The 20,158-nt window shown below is 34.4% G+C and overlaps 1 protein-coding gene across 1 annotated transcript in view; it reads left to right on the forward strand.

Annotated features, from left to right (window-relative positions):
• The first annotated feature begins 6,013 nt into the window (after positions 1-6,013).
• The window catches only part of LOC149412099 (endoplasmic reticulum metallopeptidase 1-like), a 59,338-nt gene continuing 45,193 nt past the window's right edge, over positions 6,014-20,158 (forward strand). The window contains exons 1-4 of the mRNA XM_089646369.1: positions 6,014-6,037; positions 8,441-8,721; positions 12,699-12,878; positions 19,310-19,466. Coding sequence (XP_089502495.1) covers positions 8,485-8,721; positions 12,699-12,878; positions 19,310-19,466 — 574 coding nt within the window. The 5' untranslated portion in view covers positions 6,014-6,037; positions 8,441-8,484. The remainder of the gene's footprint in view (positions 6,038-8,440; positions 8,722-12,698; positions 12,879-19,309; positions 19,467-20,158) is intronic.

The following is a 20,158-nucleotide window of genomic DNA, read 5'->3' on the forward strand; positions in this document are numbered from 1 at the left end:
ACCGTTTATGAACATATTTCAAAATATGGTACCCTTTAGCAGATGAAAAACTCTTTCATATTTTATTTTATAAATGGACTTACGCAATTAATAATATTAAAATTGTGAACGCAAACATAGATAAAGTTTAAATGTTGCTTTCTGATGGTTTTTATTGTGTAAACTGTAATTACCACTTTCCACAAAAGTAAAAAAAAAAAATATTTAACCTTTGGAACGCCTTTAGTGACCATAACCTCTGTAATGTGCCGATAGTAAAAATCCCTTGAACAAAATGTATTAATGTCCGATTACTCAATACAATTTTTTTTTATCCAATTGGTACTTTTGGCACTTGAGAAGTTGATAAGATAAAGGCACTTCACTTTTTTCGTTTTATATAAAAATATATATAAATTATAAGATTTGCAAATTTGTAATGTTGCATGGTGGAAGTATGACGCATTTAGTTTTCTGACTTTAAATTCTTTATACAGAAGTTCTGATGAATAGTATTATTGATTGGCAGAAGCAAAGTACGTCGTTCTGAGTAAATCTTTATTTAGTATATGTCTTAGACATCTAAAGATGTATGTTAGTTTCCTCACTCTGTCTTTGAGTATGTTTATGTGTGTGGACCATTTTATTTATTTCATTTACACCTCTTTCTTTGTTCATCACGTACAAATATATATACAGGGTGTATCGGCACGTACCCGACAAACTTTAACCAGCTATTCCTTAGCATATTTGGAGTAAAAAATCTTATGTGTACTTTGCTGTCCGGTAACGTTTTTTTTTAATAAAAAATTTATTATTCATATTTTCACCACATGTCACCACTGTTTTATCCTTTGTCAAAGTTTGAAAACCCATCTGGCAAATATTTAATTCGAATTCCGTTGAATAATGCACGTGTGTACCTATATTGGCGCACTTTTACAATCACAACGAAATGGCACGGCACCATTCGTCTCATTTTTAACTATTATTATTTAGTGTGTGCGAAAGAGCGAAGACGCTTTTTGACATACTTGCTTATAACAGCTGTTGAACACGAAACGCAATGCCAATGACAGTGATGTAGTGTGGAAATTTTAAATTTTTTTGTTTTTAATTGAAAAAAAATGCTACCGGACAGCAAAGTGCCCATAACATTTTTTACTCCAAATGTGCTAAGGAATAGCTGGTTAAAGTTTGTCGGGTTAGTGCCGATACAACCTGTATATATGCAAATACAAATATTCTGTTAAGTCTTCCCCGGGCATCCCCGAATTTTTCTACCTTTCTCTATTGTATTGTTATTATATCTACATTATATCGTCTTTAATTCAACACCGTATCTCGTAAGTCTATCTCGGGCGTCCCCAGGGCAGGCTCTGTGCAGGTGTAATTGGAGCAGTCTGCTCTTGTCGCTGACTTAGCAAAGAGCCAAGGCGGTGATATAACCTAACACAGCGCCAGGCGCCGATTGGTTGAGGGCCTGCCATGGGTGTACCTGACTTTTACCATTTAAACTACTTTCTAAATACTCCTGGTACTAACAAAATCAGTCCGGTAGTTTTGAGTGTATAGGGCACACACATACGGACATATCCTTTTATATACACATGTAGATAAACCCCACTTGTGTGTTTGATTGAACGAATATATGTTTTTATTTAACTGTGTACAGTGTACAGAGGATTGAACCTTATTCCCCAGGAACTGGAGTCAAATGCACTAACAGCTGCGCCAAATCTGGATTGGGTAGGACCGTCATTTATTTCATATGTTCCAATATTAGAGAAATGTTCGGAAATCACGCGTGATTGCCACCAAAAGTTGATATACTGCATTGTCACCGACAACGAGTATGTGCCGAAATTCATCTCTATCGAATGTCGGGAAGTGGTTTGATTTCCACTTCCAAGATTTACATTCATACTTAACCACTCAGAACATTAGAACGTCAAAAGACGTAAATATGATAATAGCGGTCAAGACATTAGAACGTCTTTTCACGTAAACGCGCGAGATTTTACAAAAATCGATTTATTTCCATCACTAGTATACGGATTGCCATGATTTAAAAAACAGAGTATCGATAATGAATAACGCTACTCGTCTATATTCAAGAATATATATGGAACGTAGAGGTGCATTATCTAAGCCGATTGAATCTGTCATCTTGTTCGTTCATAATTTATTGCGTTTCTAAATAATTTACTAAAAATATTTTAGTTTGGACGGTATTTTGAGGTGACTAATAGTTTTTAATTATATTTCTTCAATATATAAAGTGTTATTTCTTTATGATACTCAGAAAAAAGTACATTTTTCAAGGCTTTGAAATAATGGTAAGCGATTTTTTTTTTTTTTTTTTTTTTTTTTTTTAAATTAAAATTTTTTAAAAAAAGAAAGACAATCATTCCCGGGTTACAAATAACCTGACAATATTTGAAAATCTCCTACTACCACCACAGAAAGCGGAAAATGTAGCTTGTGTTGTGATGGAGGACTTAGCCAGCTGAGGAATTGAACACACAACGCTTGGGTGGGACCCAAACGCGATGTCAACTCGGCCACCGACCGTTTTCATAAAATGTATATTTAGAAACGCAAATATTTACGTATAACAACACAATGCGATAGTGGATTTCATAATCTTTCCAAAAAATTTTTTTAGAATGAGGCTACGTTTCCCAAAACGTGAGTTATGAAGCTTTTAGCAAAACTCGTAAATAACACAAAAATTATCACGTTTTGACAGTTCTCAAAGGAACACATAGTAAATAAAACTCTTTGTCTGAGAGGTTAATATATTTTATAGTTTTCCTGTGATTTATCACAGGTCAGTTTTAATATAATGTATTTTACGTGGCTTAGTTTTGTGAGCCATTTTTAAAAGTGGAACGACACGTTACGCAAGTCAAGTTAAATCTAGTTTAATGATAAATGTAATTTAAATATGTCATCAATTATGTAATAATCTATCTACTTGTAAATAAATTAGATAGCATCTTTAATGATTACGATTAATAATTGATGAACCCACATACATATCTGATTATTAAATAATATTATTATTATTTCCTTGTGCGTACATACTAAGCAGACGTAAGCAAGATAAAACGCATTTCTTAGTGATGTTTAGCCGGGATAACTCTGTATACATACATTTGTACCATAAACGCGGTCCTAAATTTGTTTGCATTTATTTAAATTGTGCAAGCGATATCAGCCTACTCAGATCTGGTCATCAAACACCGCTAAAACCAATTTATTTATTTAAATTTTCACATTAATTAATTGGTTAATTAATTATTAACCAGTGGACTGCCGATGGGTCTCCAGAGAACATACAAACTTTTTAATATGCTTAGAATAATTTGCGATACGATTTTGACCTTAATGCTTTGAAAAATGTATGAAAACAAAATCAATATCGCTAGGGCTAGTAAAATTTTAGATTCCCCTTTTATTTTTTTGAATGGCGCCTCTGAAGGCTAAAACAGAATAATAATTTGTTTGTTTTGTGCCCCGGCCTTCAACAGGTTAAAGAACTGTTGTTTCGCAGAAATTCACCTAGGACAAAATTGTCAAATGGCCACCCAACGCCCTTTTGTTTTTTTGATATTTGAAAGGTTCCTGTTAAATGCCGTTTCTAGGTTGTAATTGTAATAAGCTGACAAGCTTAACAACATAATAGTTGTCCTCTTCTGCTGATCACAATTTGTTCAAATGCTGAAACGGATTTAGAATCAGCATTTAATGAGGACCTTTCAACTGTCAGAAAAGAAAATGGTACTGAAAGGCCATTTGAATTTTTTTAATGTGAAATCGAATAAGAGTCGCATTTTTTCTTTACCAAGCCTTCACTGTCCAGAGCTGGCAGTGAACCTGTTAAGAAAGGGATGTTAAGATGGTTTCAACATACGGAGCAAATGAACGGAGAGAGCCAGGAGTGAATGGCAGAAGAAGTTAAAACATGAGATGACCAAATAAATCAAAAATTTGAGTCGGGTCATGTAAAGGTCAGAATAAAATCAGATTACATATGAGATGGTGTATGAATGTGAATGAAGCAAGGAGTATGTGCCAAGATTTGAGTTGTGGCAGTCTAACCTCTCTACCTACCCCTGGAGCGATACAGGTTTATGATTAGTTACTTAGTGGTTTTTATGTTTCCATAGCTACAAATCATAATCATGACGCATTTTGAATGTAAGGCAAATCCAATGACTAAAATGAAACAACTTCTCTTTTCAATGGGCAAATCATTTCGAGCTACCGGCATCTGTTTTTCCTCCCTCCTATAATCCGAGCCTCTTCAAGGCCCGCATTAACAAATCCCTTCCTACAGCCCCTACCTTATTCCGCCTCACAACGCCGCCCAACCGGGTGGTAACATAGTTCCCCTGTCTGTACACTGCACAGGCAGGGACGCTCTTGTGAGGTGTCACATTAAAAATAAAAAAAAGAATTCGCGTTATAATGTATTTGTGCACACAAGTTGATTACATGAGTAGTCCACGCGACCAGTATAGGGTTAGTTACATGTGTAGTCCACGCAACTAGTATAGGGTTAAAGTGACCCGTATAGTGTTGATTACATGTGTTATACACGTGACCAGTATAGGGTTAAAGCGACCAGTATAGGGTTAGTTACATGTGTAGTCCGCGCAACTAGTATAAGGTTAAAGTGACCAGTATAGGGTTGATTACATGTGTAATACACGTGACCAGTATAGGGTTAAAGCGACCAGTATAGGGTTAGTTACATGTGTAGTCCACGCAACTAGTATAGGGTTAAAGTGACCAGTATAGGGTTGATTACATGTGTAATACACGTGACCAGTATAGGGTTAAAGCGACCAGTATAGGGTTAGTTACATGTGTAGTCCACGCAACTAGTATAGGGTTAAAGTGACCAGTATAGGGTTGATTACATGTGTAATACACGTGACCAGTATAGGGTTAAAGCGACCAGTATAGGGTTAGTTACATGTGTAGTCCACGCAACTAGTATAGGGTTAAAGCGACCAGTATAGGGTTGATTACATGTGTAGTACACGTGACCAGTATAGGGTTAAAGCGACCAGTATAGGGTTGATTACATGTGTAGTCCACGCGTCCAGTATAGGGTTAAAGCAAAATCATTTTTCTCAGAAGGGACCTTATTTTTGCCAAATTTTTTTCAAATTACCACACCTGGAATTCTAGAGTCGCCTTAGGTGATATTCACTTTTTAGCAAATGGTAATTATAAATAAGATTATTATTTATTTATTAAATACATATTATATAGGTATTGTATTCACTGATTGATATGCCCTTGCATTATTTGATTGCATAATTTATAATTTGCCTTGAACTTTGCCTTTAATTGGCTTTATCAAGTGAAACATGTGAACCATCTCAATTTATGAAATTGTGCTATTTTTATCCAGTTAATGTGTAATGATTATTTTTACCGAGGTTGTAGAGATTAATTGTGTACACAGATTTGATATTAAAGCTGATAATCCTTTGCCAAATCAGGTGAATGTGTGTTGATTAAAATATAATAAAGTATTATTTTTAACCCTTCAACCATAAAACTGACAATTAAAGAAAATAATATTTCTATTATTCCCTCGCTTTTGATCAAACTGTGATCATCTGACAAGCATAACAACATGACCATTGTGCTGGTTAATTGCTGATTATCGGCCCGTTTATGCTTTACATCAGATTTTGATCACATGTAAAGTATAGCGGTCATGTAGTTATGCTTTTCAGATAATCACGATTTGATCTATAGCTAAAACAGGCCGAGGAACAGCATTTTAAAAGTAGGTGCCGGATTTTTATGGGGTACCTTGGTACTTACTCAGGATTGATTATAATAATTATTAAATAAAATATTATAATGCAAAAAAAAAAAATGGAGGTGTAGTGGGTTAATGAATAAACATTTCATAATTCTTATCTTATCTAATATGTGTTGATGAAACTGATAAACAAAAACTCAGAAATCCAATTTAGGTTATTCTCAGTCTATGTTAGTTTTGTGGGTACAATACATATCTCTGTTGGTAAATTTTCGTAATATTATTTATTTAAGTTTTTGTGAAAGTCCTATAAATAAGTGTAAAATAGGTGTATATTTATTTGTAGATTTTGAACCTGCCAGGGAACTGTTCCAAAATATTTGTTTTGTTAAAAAGTGTTTTTTTTATATTTTTTTTGTATTTTTGTAATGTATCACATATAAAGAAATAATTTTTTATAAGATGTTATGTCAAATAAAATTTAAAATCAATAATGTAGAAGAAACATTGTGTTATATCATTTTTTTATTTGGTTTTATGCCCTTTTATGGGCTTTTACATGGATTTTATGAACACAATATACCTAGTGAGCTATTGAAAATTATACAATTTTTTTTAAAGCATGATATAACAGTTAACTGATAAACTGAATATGAAACAATATTATTAAAACATGTAACAGTAATATAAAATTTATTTATTTTGTTTAGTGAAGAAATAAGAAAATACACAGATTTAGGAAATGAGAATAAAAGAATTAGGCATTCTCAACCTATAAAAATATTATCATTCGTTATTTCGGCTACTGGCATTATACCTAGCTCTCTCATTAAAAATTTAGGAGTATTAGATCTATCAAAAAATTTATATATAAAGATGCAAAAGTCGGTCATTTTGAATACATGTAGGATAACGAAAGATTTTTTAAATATTTATGTTGAGGGATCAGTAGGATTTATAGGCCCTGTTAGGAGTTCTACCGAGCCGAACCCTCTGATATGAAAATATCTGGAGTCGGTGAATTATTTTCCCATTTGATCTCTGGTGAGTTGACGCGTTGTTCTTGTATTGTTTTGTATTTATTTTGCTTATATAATGCACTTGCATAATGTTGATTGACTAGATGATCATTTGTGGAAAAGTGTGTGGAAGGGTTTAGTTTTTTTAGAAGATTTAACCCGGACATAAAATCGGAAGTAGAAACTAGAACAATACTACATATAAGACAAATCACTGAAACTACATTAACAACTAACTACTATAATTTGTAGGATTCAACAAAGTGGAAACTTCACTGGCAACATGTAAAATGTAATTATTTATATAAAATTGTAAAACAATTGAGTAAGTTTTTGCTCTTTAAAAAATTTACTCAAATTTTTTTCTTAGATTGTCATTAATAACTACCACCCAAATATTCGCAGTATAAATGTGGAACACAATATATATTTAAAAAAATTGTAACCGGATAATTTTTTTCTGCACATCAATTACTGAATAGTTTTAATGGAAAACCTAAATTATAGAGTATGTTACGTAAACAACAAGGTAAATGTACAGAAAAGTGTACCAGTTGAAACGTAAGTATTTCAGTTTCCGGAAAAAAAAGGTAATGCATTTTAATAGTGATTTCATTTAAATTATAATCGATTGTTCATTGGTGGCCATTGTTAGGCTAAAGTTTTATGAAAAGATATCAAAATAATCTGCTTTTTGAACTAAATAGCTGTTAAAATGCGTTATTTTTGTTTACTGAAATAGTTGTTTTTAATAGCTGGTTACTGAAATTACTTATAGCGCTTACTGAAGTTACTAATAGCTGGAATTAAAAATTAACCTCACGAGGACTAAGCCTGTATCGAGGTTAACTTATTTATAAATGCGACATTGTAAAACCAGCTTCCTTTTTAATCTAAATAATTATTTAAAATTATACACGGTGTCCGGAAACTCGTAGTACAAGCGGGAAACTGGAGAATCTACACCACATGGGGAACCCAAAAAAACATAAAGTTTTTTGATTTGAGCATTTTCAAAAAAAAAAAAAAAAAACCAAAAAAAAAATTTTTTCGGCTATTTTAGGGTTAAAGTTTTTTCTGGTGTTTAGGGTTGAATAAAAGATGTTTTAACCCTGCAGAGCAGAAATATTTTATGATTACACCGGGTTAAATGAAGGGTGATTTCAAAATAATGCTTCAAATCCGAGTTTCTTCATTTGTTTTACTTTCAAATAGTTTTAATTAGTTGGGTACTTTGATCTTCAGTAATAATTTATAAGAATTTGATTAAAAAAAAAAAAAAATCAACTTCAAACTCGATTTACTCGATAACGAAAGCTCAAATAAAAAAAAAATATACTACAAAATCGACTCCAAATGTGATGTAGATTCACCAGTTTCCCGCTTGTACTACGAGTTTCCGGACACCCTGTATACAGGTTCGGCAGTTGTATTTAACTGACTAAATAAAGTAAATTAATAAATTTGCATGTAAAAAAATATATAACTTTCCAATTTTCTACAATAGGTAACCATGAAAAAACCAATCAAAATCGTTGGACACGACAAACGCAATGTACAAACTTTGACAAAATGATGGTATACTTTTTGTAGACGGACAAAGGCGTAGAATTTTATGTATTTTAATAAATTTACTTTTAATTTCCAGATCACCATGACGGCACAGTAACGTCACAAAATTTTGTAATAAACATGTCTCAACGTAGCAAGCACACTTTGGATATATCGGATGGCGCTTTTTTGGACACAAAAACCGCCACAGGATATCGGGACACCAGGAGGTCGTATTCCCGGGCGCTTGTCCGTCACAGCATTCACTCCATATCATGGAAGTGGCCTCTGTTTGCGTTGGCAGCTTCGGCAATCATCCTGTGCGTGGTTCAAGAGATAGATTATATTATGCCCACAGTAGTGACTGAATCAGAAGCGGTAACTATTTTTTTAATTTTTTAATTTTTTTTTTTTTATTTATTTAATACATGTTACATTGTTTTGAAATTTACATAAAGTCAGAGATGTGCAAAATGGGTACCCAAAACCATTTGAAATGCAAAATGGAAATGGGACAAAACTTTTCCATTTGAAAATGCAAAATGCAAAATGGTTTTTAGAAAAGCATTTCAAATGCAAAATGCAAAATACCTATTTTCAAAATGCATTGAAAATGCAAAATGGTTTCTCAGGTCAAACAATTAAAATAATTATAGAATTTTTAAAGAATTTTGTCATTTAATAATGGAAATCAATATAGAACAAACATATTACACGATGGTAAATCCAAAAACACCACGACTACAGATTATGAAACCACAAAAAATTTGCACGGGACTAATGTTGCCAACGTAAAAACATAGAAAGCGTCACGGCCCCATGGTCAGTATTTGAATCAGTATTTTTTGTAATGGTATCACTCAATTGGCAGGGCTCCTACCAGGGAGCAACTTGACAAATGTAAATTATCTCTCATAGCGAGGTTGAGGACCGACTGATATTTGGGGCTTATGAAAAAAGATGAGTGGAGAAAGTAGGAAGAATGTTGCAAAAAGCATTTAAAATGGAAAATGCATTGAGAAAAGCATTTAAAATGCAAAATGGTTTTTAGAAAAGCATTTAAAATGCAAAATGGAAAATACCCATTTTGCATTTCCATTTGAAATAAAGCACATCTCTGCATAAAGTAGATATAATGAATCACCATACTAGGCGGCTGCCTGTTTCATGGTGACCAATTGAGTGTAATTACTTTGTATGAAATATGAAATCTAGTGTAAACATATGAAATTAGTAACTATAGATGAAGCTAAAATTTTGGAAAAATTGTAATAAAAAGTAGAAGATAGAAATTAGAAAGGAGAAAGAAGTAAATTAGCATTAGATTGTAAAAATGTACATAATTATATATATAATTTTTAATATGTGTGCATGCAAGCACACATGTGTATATAGCAGCAGACTATGAATTTGTTTTTTTTGTTGTTGTATAGGAAACTTAATTTATTTAATTTAATTTTTACTAAATGTGTGCGCCTTTGGCAATCTTTCTGAACAGAGCTCAAATTAGTCCTCTGATTAATCGTTCATCAATTTGCGATCAGATAACTAGCAACATACGTGAGTTATGCTTTTATGCTGATCACGTTTTGTTCAAACGCTAAAATGAACCTAGAATTGTTGTTTAACGGAGACCTTTATTTAAATGTAATAAAAAAAGATATGGCGCGAATAAGTCATTTGATGACAATCTTAAATTTGAATTTCTGTAGAAACGCCCCAACCTTAGTGGTAGACACCTCAGTATCGCCCTGGTGAAAGACCACCGTTCACAGTCGAAATTGCTCCCTTCTTGTTCATTCGGATTCACATTCATGCCATAGTTCCACTGGCCCCTGCGCAGTTGGAACTCTTGTGCGGTATTCACATATAAAGTGCTTACTTTGATTTATCATAATACATATAATACAATGTAAAACACTACGACATATTTTCATTTCACAGTTTCTGTTTTATGTTGTAAAATATGTTCACCTCCTACCAACGGAGACCTGTGTGTAATTGATCTTTGAAGTCTTTACTCTACTTAAAAATACCAGTCCTCTCCCCCCACTTCAACACTTAACCCGTAGGAGCAAGAGCCCTGCATTAAAAAGCCGAAGCTTGGTTTGAAATTGCTAGTAGTAAATTTAAATTTTAAGTAAATTTTATTATTAGTAAATTCGCCTTGTTCTTCTCGCGTTGTGTTGATTGGGTGCACCCAATACTTCACTTTCTTTTTAGAAGCTGCTAAGCTCCACAAGAGCAATAATTCTTCATCGGATGATGAACTTTCTAGTGACACGTTGCATATGCAAAGACCCAAACGAAACTAGAACGCGAGAATTTGATCGCCGCTTGTGTGCTTTGGAACTCTTGAGCGGTCAACTGTCACTAGAACGCAGAACTCTGACCGCTCTCTGTGTGCTCCCGCTCTTAATATAAGTGCTGTAAGACAATGCATAATTCAAAATAAATATGTACCATTGTAACAATAGTTTAACTACTTTATACTAGGTTTGTATAAGACCTGTCATAAGTCGAAGTATATACTATTATAATACATAGTCAGAAGTGAGTTTATTGTTACCCACAAAATTAATTGTACTTGGAATAGCTGAGTAGGTATCGCAACTTGGCATTAACAATTCAGGGCTGTCAGCGAATGATACTTATGAATAAGAAATAATCATTTTTAATAAAATAATACATATGTTATCTAACTAGCAGTTGAACACATCTACTACTTCTGAGAAAACATTGCCAACTGCATGCAATCTAGGTATAAGCGAGCATCTAAATGACTCAGTCATGATATTTTTATTGCAATTAAAAAAGGTTTTGGATCGACTAGTTCTTATACGTATATGGAAGGTAATTAGACCTAATAAATCAGGGCTGTCTATAACACCGTTAACAATTTTATAAATCAAAATCAAGTCAGAAACAAGTCTTCTATCTGAGAGTTTTAATAAGTTTAGTTTTTCGTCAAGTGATTGTGGTTTATTGTTTCAATTGGTAGATCGAGTTTATAGTTAATTAATCTTAGGAATTTATGCTGAATTTTTTCAATGGAGACAGAGTAAATTTTGAAGTGAGGGGACCAGACAGAAGAATTATATTCGACTTGATTACGAACTGAAGAAGAATATAAGATTTTTAATGATGAAATATTACGAAAGTCTCTGCCATTTCGAAGAATGAAACCAAGCATTTTTAATCCTTTGTTGGTAACTGAATTTATGTTTGAAAGGAAGTTAAATTTTGAATCAAAAATCACACCAAGATCATTAATTTCACTGACAGAGGTGAGGGAACTATGCTTCATGAATTGTGCCCACGCAATTCATGAAGCACTGCAATTGCAGTGTCGACCTTATACATTAATTTTTCCTTTCGATATTACTACTACACTACTACTACTACTTACAGGTTCGGGGGCTCCATCGAAGCCAGAGTAAAGTTGGCCTCTCAGAAGCTGGGCGTACTGTACAGGGCCCGCAGATACTTTAATAGTACACAACTGCTGACCCTGTACAAATCGCAAGTGCGCCCTACTGTCGAATTTGGCAGCCATCTCTGGTCCGGAGCCCCTAAATACCTGAAAAAAACCCTTGACTCTGTGCAAAAACGGGCGGTCCGTTTGATAGATTCTCCAATCTTAACAAACGGACTGCAATCTTTAGAGCACAGACGTCAGGTAGGTATGCTGTCCTTGTTCTATCGGTATTACAATGGAAGATGCTCTGAGGAACTAGCGTCATTGATCCCTTCGGCACCGGTGCGTAGTCGGGATACACGCCAAACGCGCGCCCAACATTTGTACACGGTTGAAATTTGTCACATGAGAACGGGTCGCTTCTACGATTCGTTCTTAAGTTCAACAGCTCGGCTGTGGAACGAACTGCCGGCCTCTGTGTTTCCTCCCTCCTACAACATGGGACTCTTCAAGACCCATGTTCACTCCTTCCTCTCCACAAAAAGACCCTCCATACAGCATCCCCAAAGATGACATAGGCCCTGAGGGAAATTATTTTCTTCAGGGCCTCCTGTGTGGAGTTAATATAAAAAAAAAAACTACTACTGGGTTTGTTAAAAACATAAATCAAATGTCACTTTATCAAATATGATATTGTCTACATGTTGGCCTTAACAAAAATGTATTTTAATTTATTGGATATTCTTGCCGGCTCGGTTAATTACCGCTTTCTTCGCCAAACAGATGCGTTGTCATTTTGTACTCATCGCCACATCCCCCATCAATGCTGAATCAATAACATTTAATGAATTCCTAAACTAGTATCGCATTGAAAAGATTATACTATATTTAATTAGACTAATTAGGTAATACATGGCATGTTTTTTTTCCTTTTCAGATAATCAACCCTAGTTTATTCAGTGGAGAAAGATCTCGAAACACCCTTGTCAAACTAACGGAGCTGGGACCCCGGGTTGTTGGGAGTTATGAAAACAGAGTTTTGGCGCCAGGAGTGATTACAGATGAATTAAAAAAAGCACAAAAAAATGCACATACCTCACAATTCTTACAATACGAGGTAAAATTTTTTTTTATCACTTTTCTTCATCTTTTAAAATTTACCTATTGGGGCTTTCTTTAAATTCTTCGAACATTTGCAAAAACAACCACACTTTTGTACCTTTAAGTAGTTGCACTTTATCATAACTGCTTATATTATATTGTTATGTTTTTTTTTTTTTCCTTTAAATTTTGTCCTAAATGTCATTATTTTATTGGTCAATGATATTTGGGGATTTATTTATTTATTTATTATTTTATTTACGCCCTAATGGGCTTTTACATGAAAATATACATTTACATTGATTACAATAATTGAACATAAGAAGATAAATGGAGTTAATTGTAAGAAAGCAACACATATAATAAAATTTTGTGCAAATTAGCAAAACACTAATAAGATGGAGTCAATATAAAATATACCCAAGCATGAAATAGTAAGTAAAAGAAAGTTCAACATAAAAAGTAAGTAAGTGGGTGTGTTTAAACCCAGTATTAATTGTGAGTTTAACAAATCGATAAACCAATATAAATTAGAGTGTAACTTACTCGTGAGGTAAAGAACATTATAACAGAGATTTAAAAAAAAAAAAAAAAAATAACAAAATAAGAGTTGCACCTGTAAAAAGCAAAAACTAATAGAATTTAGCAATATCGACATGAATAAGAAATAATAAGATCTGAGATGGAACATAGTGTTATGTATAAAAAGTAGTTAGTAGGTATATGCATACAATTATAAGTGTATAGTAGAGCAAATAAAAAACAAACAAATATGGATATAATTTACTTGAAAGGTTTCGAATGGGAGAAGATGTAATAAAATTATTAAAGCTATAAAAGTTAATTATTAGCCGATAGAATCGAAATAAGTTGCCTTTTAAAGCTCACAAAATTGTCAAAACCAAACATATCTATAAGTTCACAGTATTTATTCGCAAGGTTGTGAATTCTAGGAATTGGTGAAAAAATAGAATAATTAGTGTTGAGGTTCTTGTTAAATTTAAAAGTATCTTTACTGCGAGTTTGCCTAGCAGGAACATTAATGCAAATAAGTTCCAACAAATTAGGGCTGTCAATTAAAGATTTAATAATTTTGAATAAAAATAGCAAATCAATTAACACTCTTCTATCAGATAATTTAAGAAGTTTAGTTTCAGCAAGCAAGTTATTGTAATTTATAAATTCGATTGGAATTTTCATTTTAAAATTAATGTACCGAAGGAATTTATTTTGTACCTTTTCTAATGATTGAGAATGGACCTTGTAGTACGGTGACCATACGGTGGAATTGTATTCTAATTTGCTTCGTACTAACGAGCAATACAGATGTTTTAATGTTGACATACTTTTAAAATTTGCTCCCATTCTCAAAATAAAACCTAGTATTCTCATCGCATCGCTTGTTATTTCATCGATGTGTTCGTTAAACTGTAGACTCTCGTGGAATATAACACCAAGATCACGAATCTGTGATACACGAAGAAGATTAGCACCATTCATAAAATAGGAAAAATTAAGTGGATTTTTGCCTTTGTAAAAACTGATAATCTGGCATTTACCTAAATTTAGTTGCAAATCATTGACAGAACACCACGCACATAGTTTATTAAGGTTCAACTGCAAAATTGCGCGATCGTCATCGTCTTTGATTATTCTGTATATCTTCAGATCGTCGGCAAATAACAGGACTTTAACATTAGTAAAAATATTAACAATATCATTGATAAACAAACAAAATAATATTGGGCCCAAGTGAGATCCCTGTGGTACTCCGCTCGAGGCAGCAAATGTATAAGAAGTAAACGAATCTATCTTGACTGCTAAGTACCTTCCTAATAGATAACTCTTAAACCATTCCAACATGCTCCCTCTTATTCCCAACAATTTTAGTTTACGTAATAATATTTTGTGGTTTACTTTATCAAATGCCTTACTGAAGTCAGTATATATGGAATCAGTTTGATGTGATGCATTAAGGGCATTAACAATATCATTCGTGTACAATATCAAATTGGTAAGAGTAGATCTACCTTTAATGAATCCATGTTGAAGGGGAGAGATGGTTCGATTGATTCGGGATATCAACTTATCTAGTACTAGGCTTTCAAAAAGTTTGGGTAAAGTAGACATTATACATATTGGCCTATAATTTGTTACTTCGCTCTTATTACCTTTTTTGAAAATGGGCGTTAAAAGACTAAACTTCCAAAGGTCCGGGAATACACCTGATGAGAGTGACTTTGTAAATAACTTATGAATAGGATATGACAATGTATGCATACAATTTACTAAAAACCTGGGCGGAACATTATCAGGTCCTGCGGATTTTCGGGAATCAAGACTCTTCAGCTTAGATATAATATCGTCTATGGTTACATTACAGTCAGATATATCAAGAGTTTCAACCAAATCAAAGCACGAAATATTGCTGTCTTCACTTGCATTAATGTAAACGCCGCTAAAAAAATCAGCAAAAAGATTAACAGTTTCCTGAAGATTTTGGGATAATTTAGAATCGAATGACACACTACTAGGTATGTAAGTACCATTTTCTTTTTGGGATTTAACATATTTCCAAAAGAAATTTGAGTCGTCCATGATAGAGCCTTCGACATCACTAATGTAATTTTTGTAACATTTTGCGGAGAGCTTATTGCACTCTGCCCTCAATTTTTGAAACGCAGTATAATCGATGGCCAGGCGACTTTGTTTGAATCTCTTATGAGATAATTTTTGAGGTAAATTAAGTCTATCAGGTCTTTTGAGAACCATTTTGGGTATAGAGTTTCTCTGTAAGTCGTTAAAGGAACAAATTGTTCAATTGCAGAATTAACGATGAAGTAAAATTTTTTAAGGTGTACATTAATATCATCGTCGCTATCAAAGAATGACCAGTCAGTCTGTTTAAGGAAATTTGAAATTTTAACATAGTCAGCTTTTTTGAAATTTCGAGTTTCTACTACCTTTTTTACGATAGGAATTGGTTTAAGATTGGACATGCATATTTCTAGTGGTGGATGGTAAACATCGACAGGTAATAGAATTTCGGTACTTCTCACAACACAGATGTCAGACACATTTGACAGTGCCAAATCCAACGTACGACCTCCTATATTAAGAACATTATTACACTGTGTTAGACCTAAGAACAGTGCCATATCTCTAATAACACGAATATTAACATTAGAACAAGAATTGACAGAATTCATATTACACCAATCATAATGTGGCAGATTGTAATCACCAACTAGAAGTAGTTTAGTATTAGGATATTTAGCACAAATTGATTCAACCTCGTCGCAGTGATTGCTGTAGCTTTGGACATCAGAATTCGGAGGTAAGTATGCACATCCCACTATTATTTTACCTCTAGAAGTGTTCACATTGACAAATAGTTGCTCGATGGATGTGTTTTTTGTGGATATTTTTGAAGAACTGAGATTTTTTGAGATAGCAATGGCTACACCACCTCCTCTCGTTTTGGCACTTGTTTTAGAATTCCTATCCATACGGTAGATGTTGAAATTAGGGAAGCCTAATTCGGCGGAATTGATTCCTGAGTCGAGCCATGTTTCGGTTAAAATGAAGATATCACTGCTGATAGTTGCCGCCGAAGTCAGCAACATGGGAAGTTTAGTGCGGATCCCTCTCACATTTTGGTAGTAGCATTTTATTTTTTGTTGTTTCAGTTTTTTGGCGCACATTCAATAATTTTAGGTACAGAGTTCACATATTTGATAGTTATATTGGTTTCACCGTTGTTCTTCCTCGTCTCGAGTTGTTGGCGTAAATCTAGAAGTTGAGTCCTCTGCAATGGTGTTTGGTCGTTACTGGCCTTTATACCGTTTTTCAGTTTTGCGTTCCTGGTCAAAACCTCACGAGCCGAGACAGAGTCATTGAATTCGACCTTAATCGGTCTAATTTTGTTGGACTTTTTTACACCAAGTCTGTACGACTTAACCACACTCGGTATTAATTCATTATTTATATCGCTAATCGCTGAAACTACTTTATCGCTGTCCATTTTAATAATTGTTGTTGTTGATTCTGAAATACTTTCGGGAACATTAAATAAAATAATGTTCTTTGACCGGGTTTTTCTTTCCTCGGCCTCTGCGAGCAAATCATTTATTGAAGATGAAGTATTTGTCGGGTTAGTAACAATAGACTGAGTATCCGTTACACTTTTTAATGTTGACAATTCTCCTTCCAACATTCCCATACGAACAGCCATCAATCCTGTGGTTCCTAACAGATCCGTTGTTATCGGGGTAATTTTACCCATTTGCTCCTTCGTAAATTTGTTGCCGGGGTCATTAATAATTTTTATCAGCGAACAGAGTAGATCCTTGGCCTTGGTCATATAGTTAAGAGAGTTCTCGTTTAAATCCATATTAAAATTTATTTAAAAAGAGTTAAAAATATGTTAACTTTATTCGTAATTAGTTTATACACAAACGCCTGTTTCCCGCAAACTGTTTAGCACTATTCAAAAGTGACGACACTTTCGACCAATGGCGATAGTAATGACGGACTGATAATGCGCCTGCGCGTTTGGTATGTTTACCAGTTGAAAATTGTTATTTTAATATTTTTAAAACACAGCACTGCACAGCACACACGATAATTTAAAAATCTAACTGATTGAATATTTCGAAGATGAAGTGATTTAACTACTTCGACACTTTATGTTGTGTTTACTTGCAATTTTCTAATGTTTTGGAAGTTTTAATGTGGAGCGTATTCACTATCTGTGTAATCAATGACGGTAGGTTGACTTTTTTCCAGGATCAGGTAGTAAGAGGCACAAAATAAAAGGCGGTGTCGTGAAGGTCACAGTGTTTATTGAGTCAGTTGCCGTGACGAGGAGATGATGTAGGACAGATGTTGAATACTCCGGTTGCTGCGATGATGTGGTCTAGGCGGTAGTTGGCGACGGCGCGTTGAGACCGGACTCGATGACTGCCAGGCACTGGCGATCTGGGGAATCAATACTCCAGTGCTGATGGAAGGCCGAAGGTGCGGCGGACCTTGTAGGCGGTTGAGCGGGAGCTGCGTAGACCAGTGAGGATGCTGCGTATCCTCGTGGTGGTCATGGTGGCGTGGATGAAGCGCTGGTCAGAGACGCTGGAACCAGGGCGCTTGTAATCCGTGTAGCGTTGGCCAGGGACGGCGATCTGGGCCAAAGCGCTATGATGATGTCCCGATGGAGTCTATGATGGTACGGGCGAAGCCGGGTATCTTGTCCTTCGCGGGGGGCGGGGGGGCGAACCGATCGTCACTCGTGAGATTAGTAAATCGTTGGCGGCAGATTGATGACTGACTGACTGACTCCCCGCGTCGGGCTTATTTATACTGTTCGGCCGGTGACAACAGTAGGTAGTGAATTGCAACTAAATTCGAGGCACTCGCTCAGTCTGGGCCTTTCGCGAAATTTCGGCGGCGCGGCAATTATGCCTAGGCGGTAGACTCGAACCTTCTGGCGAGTTCTCGTAATGTGAAAGACGGACTGCGACGTATTGTCGCCGGTAGACAAGTAGGTGCTTGTAGTAAGTAGGTTGCTTTGTTTTGATTTCGACTGCAAGTACGTACCTAAGTAGCGTCGAGCTGCTTATTATTAATTATTCAATGGATTCTTCTCGATGCTACAAACATAAAGAATTCCTAACACTGTAAAATATGAATGTGCAAAGACTGTTTATAAAGCATATACAAAAAATCTAATCTAATTGAACATGAGAACTTATGATGACGTATGAGACTTTGATGGGTTAGACATGCAGATAGAATGCCAGATGATAGGAGACCAAAAATCACAACCATGTAGGTGCCCCAATGGAATGGTCATGTGTTCAAAGATAGAGACTTAGGTCCCTGAATATTTCGCAAATACAAACCCTTATCATGTGCCAGTGTTAAAATGACGTTTTGCGCTCTGTCTGCCATGTCCGTCTCTTTTCAACTTATGCCTTATACCATTTGAACTTTGAGATGCACTCTTTTTCGCAAATATGTTTCAGTTGGGTAATATTTTTTTGTATACAAACATACGCGCGAGTTTAGGAAAATGTATTTTTTACGAGTTAGTGTTATGATCAAATTGTATGTTTTTATGCCGCTTTTTAAGACCTGAGCATTATAGGTAGAAAAACAATTTATTCTGATTAATCTATTTTATGAACGGGTGCAAAATAAATAATTCATCTCCATATTCAAAAGCATATCATTTCAAAAGTGTTTTATTCGAAAATAGCGCCATCTATCGGTGTGAAGTTTGTAAATATATTTTGAGAATACCCTTTAGAAACATTATTTCTTTGCCAAGCGAATAAAAGGTTATAAAATTATGTCAAGTGGATACACCGGCATTCAAGCGGTTAAGTTAATATTGTATAATAACATGGATCAGCAGTTGGTATTATAATTGATTTTATATTATTTTTTTAGGTTCAAAGAGGTAGTGGCGCTTACAATTTGGAGTTCAAACCACGTTTTACCAATGTATACAACGGAGTACAAAATGTCATAGCCGTGTTGGAAGGATCTAACAAGAAACACGGAATATTGTTGAACTGTCATTATGACTCTGTACCAACTAGCGATGGTTAGTATTATTACGTTATTTTTATTAATACCATTTTTGGATGTCGATAAATGAGACAGAATTACATAGAAAAAATCACAATTCATTGTCCCAAGTTAAAATGGCGAATGTTGGGGATTTTGAGTTATATTATTTTTTACTGAAGTATGTCTCTTATTCGGGACACGGGGGCATTAATAATAAACTTGTTTTAAATTTTACACAACTTATAAACAACCATTGATCTGTTGAAGGCCGAAGCGTAACACAAAAAAATTAGTGGAACCTATCGTTTTATTAGCCCAAACGATGTTGATTTTGGGTTTCGTACATTTTTCTCAGCATTGAGGTCGAAATTGCATCGCAAATTATTCTAATAAGGATCATATTAGAATGCTCGCATGTTCTCCAGAGACCCATCGGCGTTCCATTGGTTAATGTATGGTAAATGGTTGTTTATCAGTTGCGTAAAATTTTAAATAATTGTTTTCACAAACCCTAGGGGCCAGATACCTTCATTTGCAGTGTTGAAGAATAGTGCCCACGCTTGGTACAAAGTACTGCAATTGCAGTGTTGACCTTATGCATTTTTTTGACTTTGGATATTACCTCTACTGGGTTAGTTAGTTAGTTATGAATTAATAAATGCCACTTTTCAACACTGCAAAATTCTTTGGCGTATTATATTATATTGTGTATAACTTTTTCAATTT

The sequence above is a fragment of the Hesperophylax consimilis genome, chromosome 24 (genome assembly GCF_061612785.1).
Source record: "Hesperophylax consimilis isolate HC1 chromosome 24, BYU_Hcon_1.0, whole genome shotgun sequence".
NCBI classification, from domain to species: domain Eukaryota; kingdom Metazoa; phylum Arthropoda; class Insecta; order Trichoptera; family Limnephilidae; genus Hesperophylax; species Hesperophylax consimilis.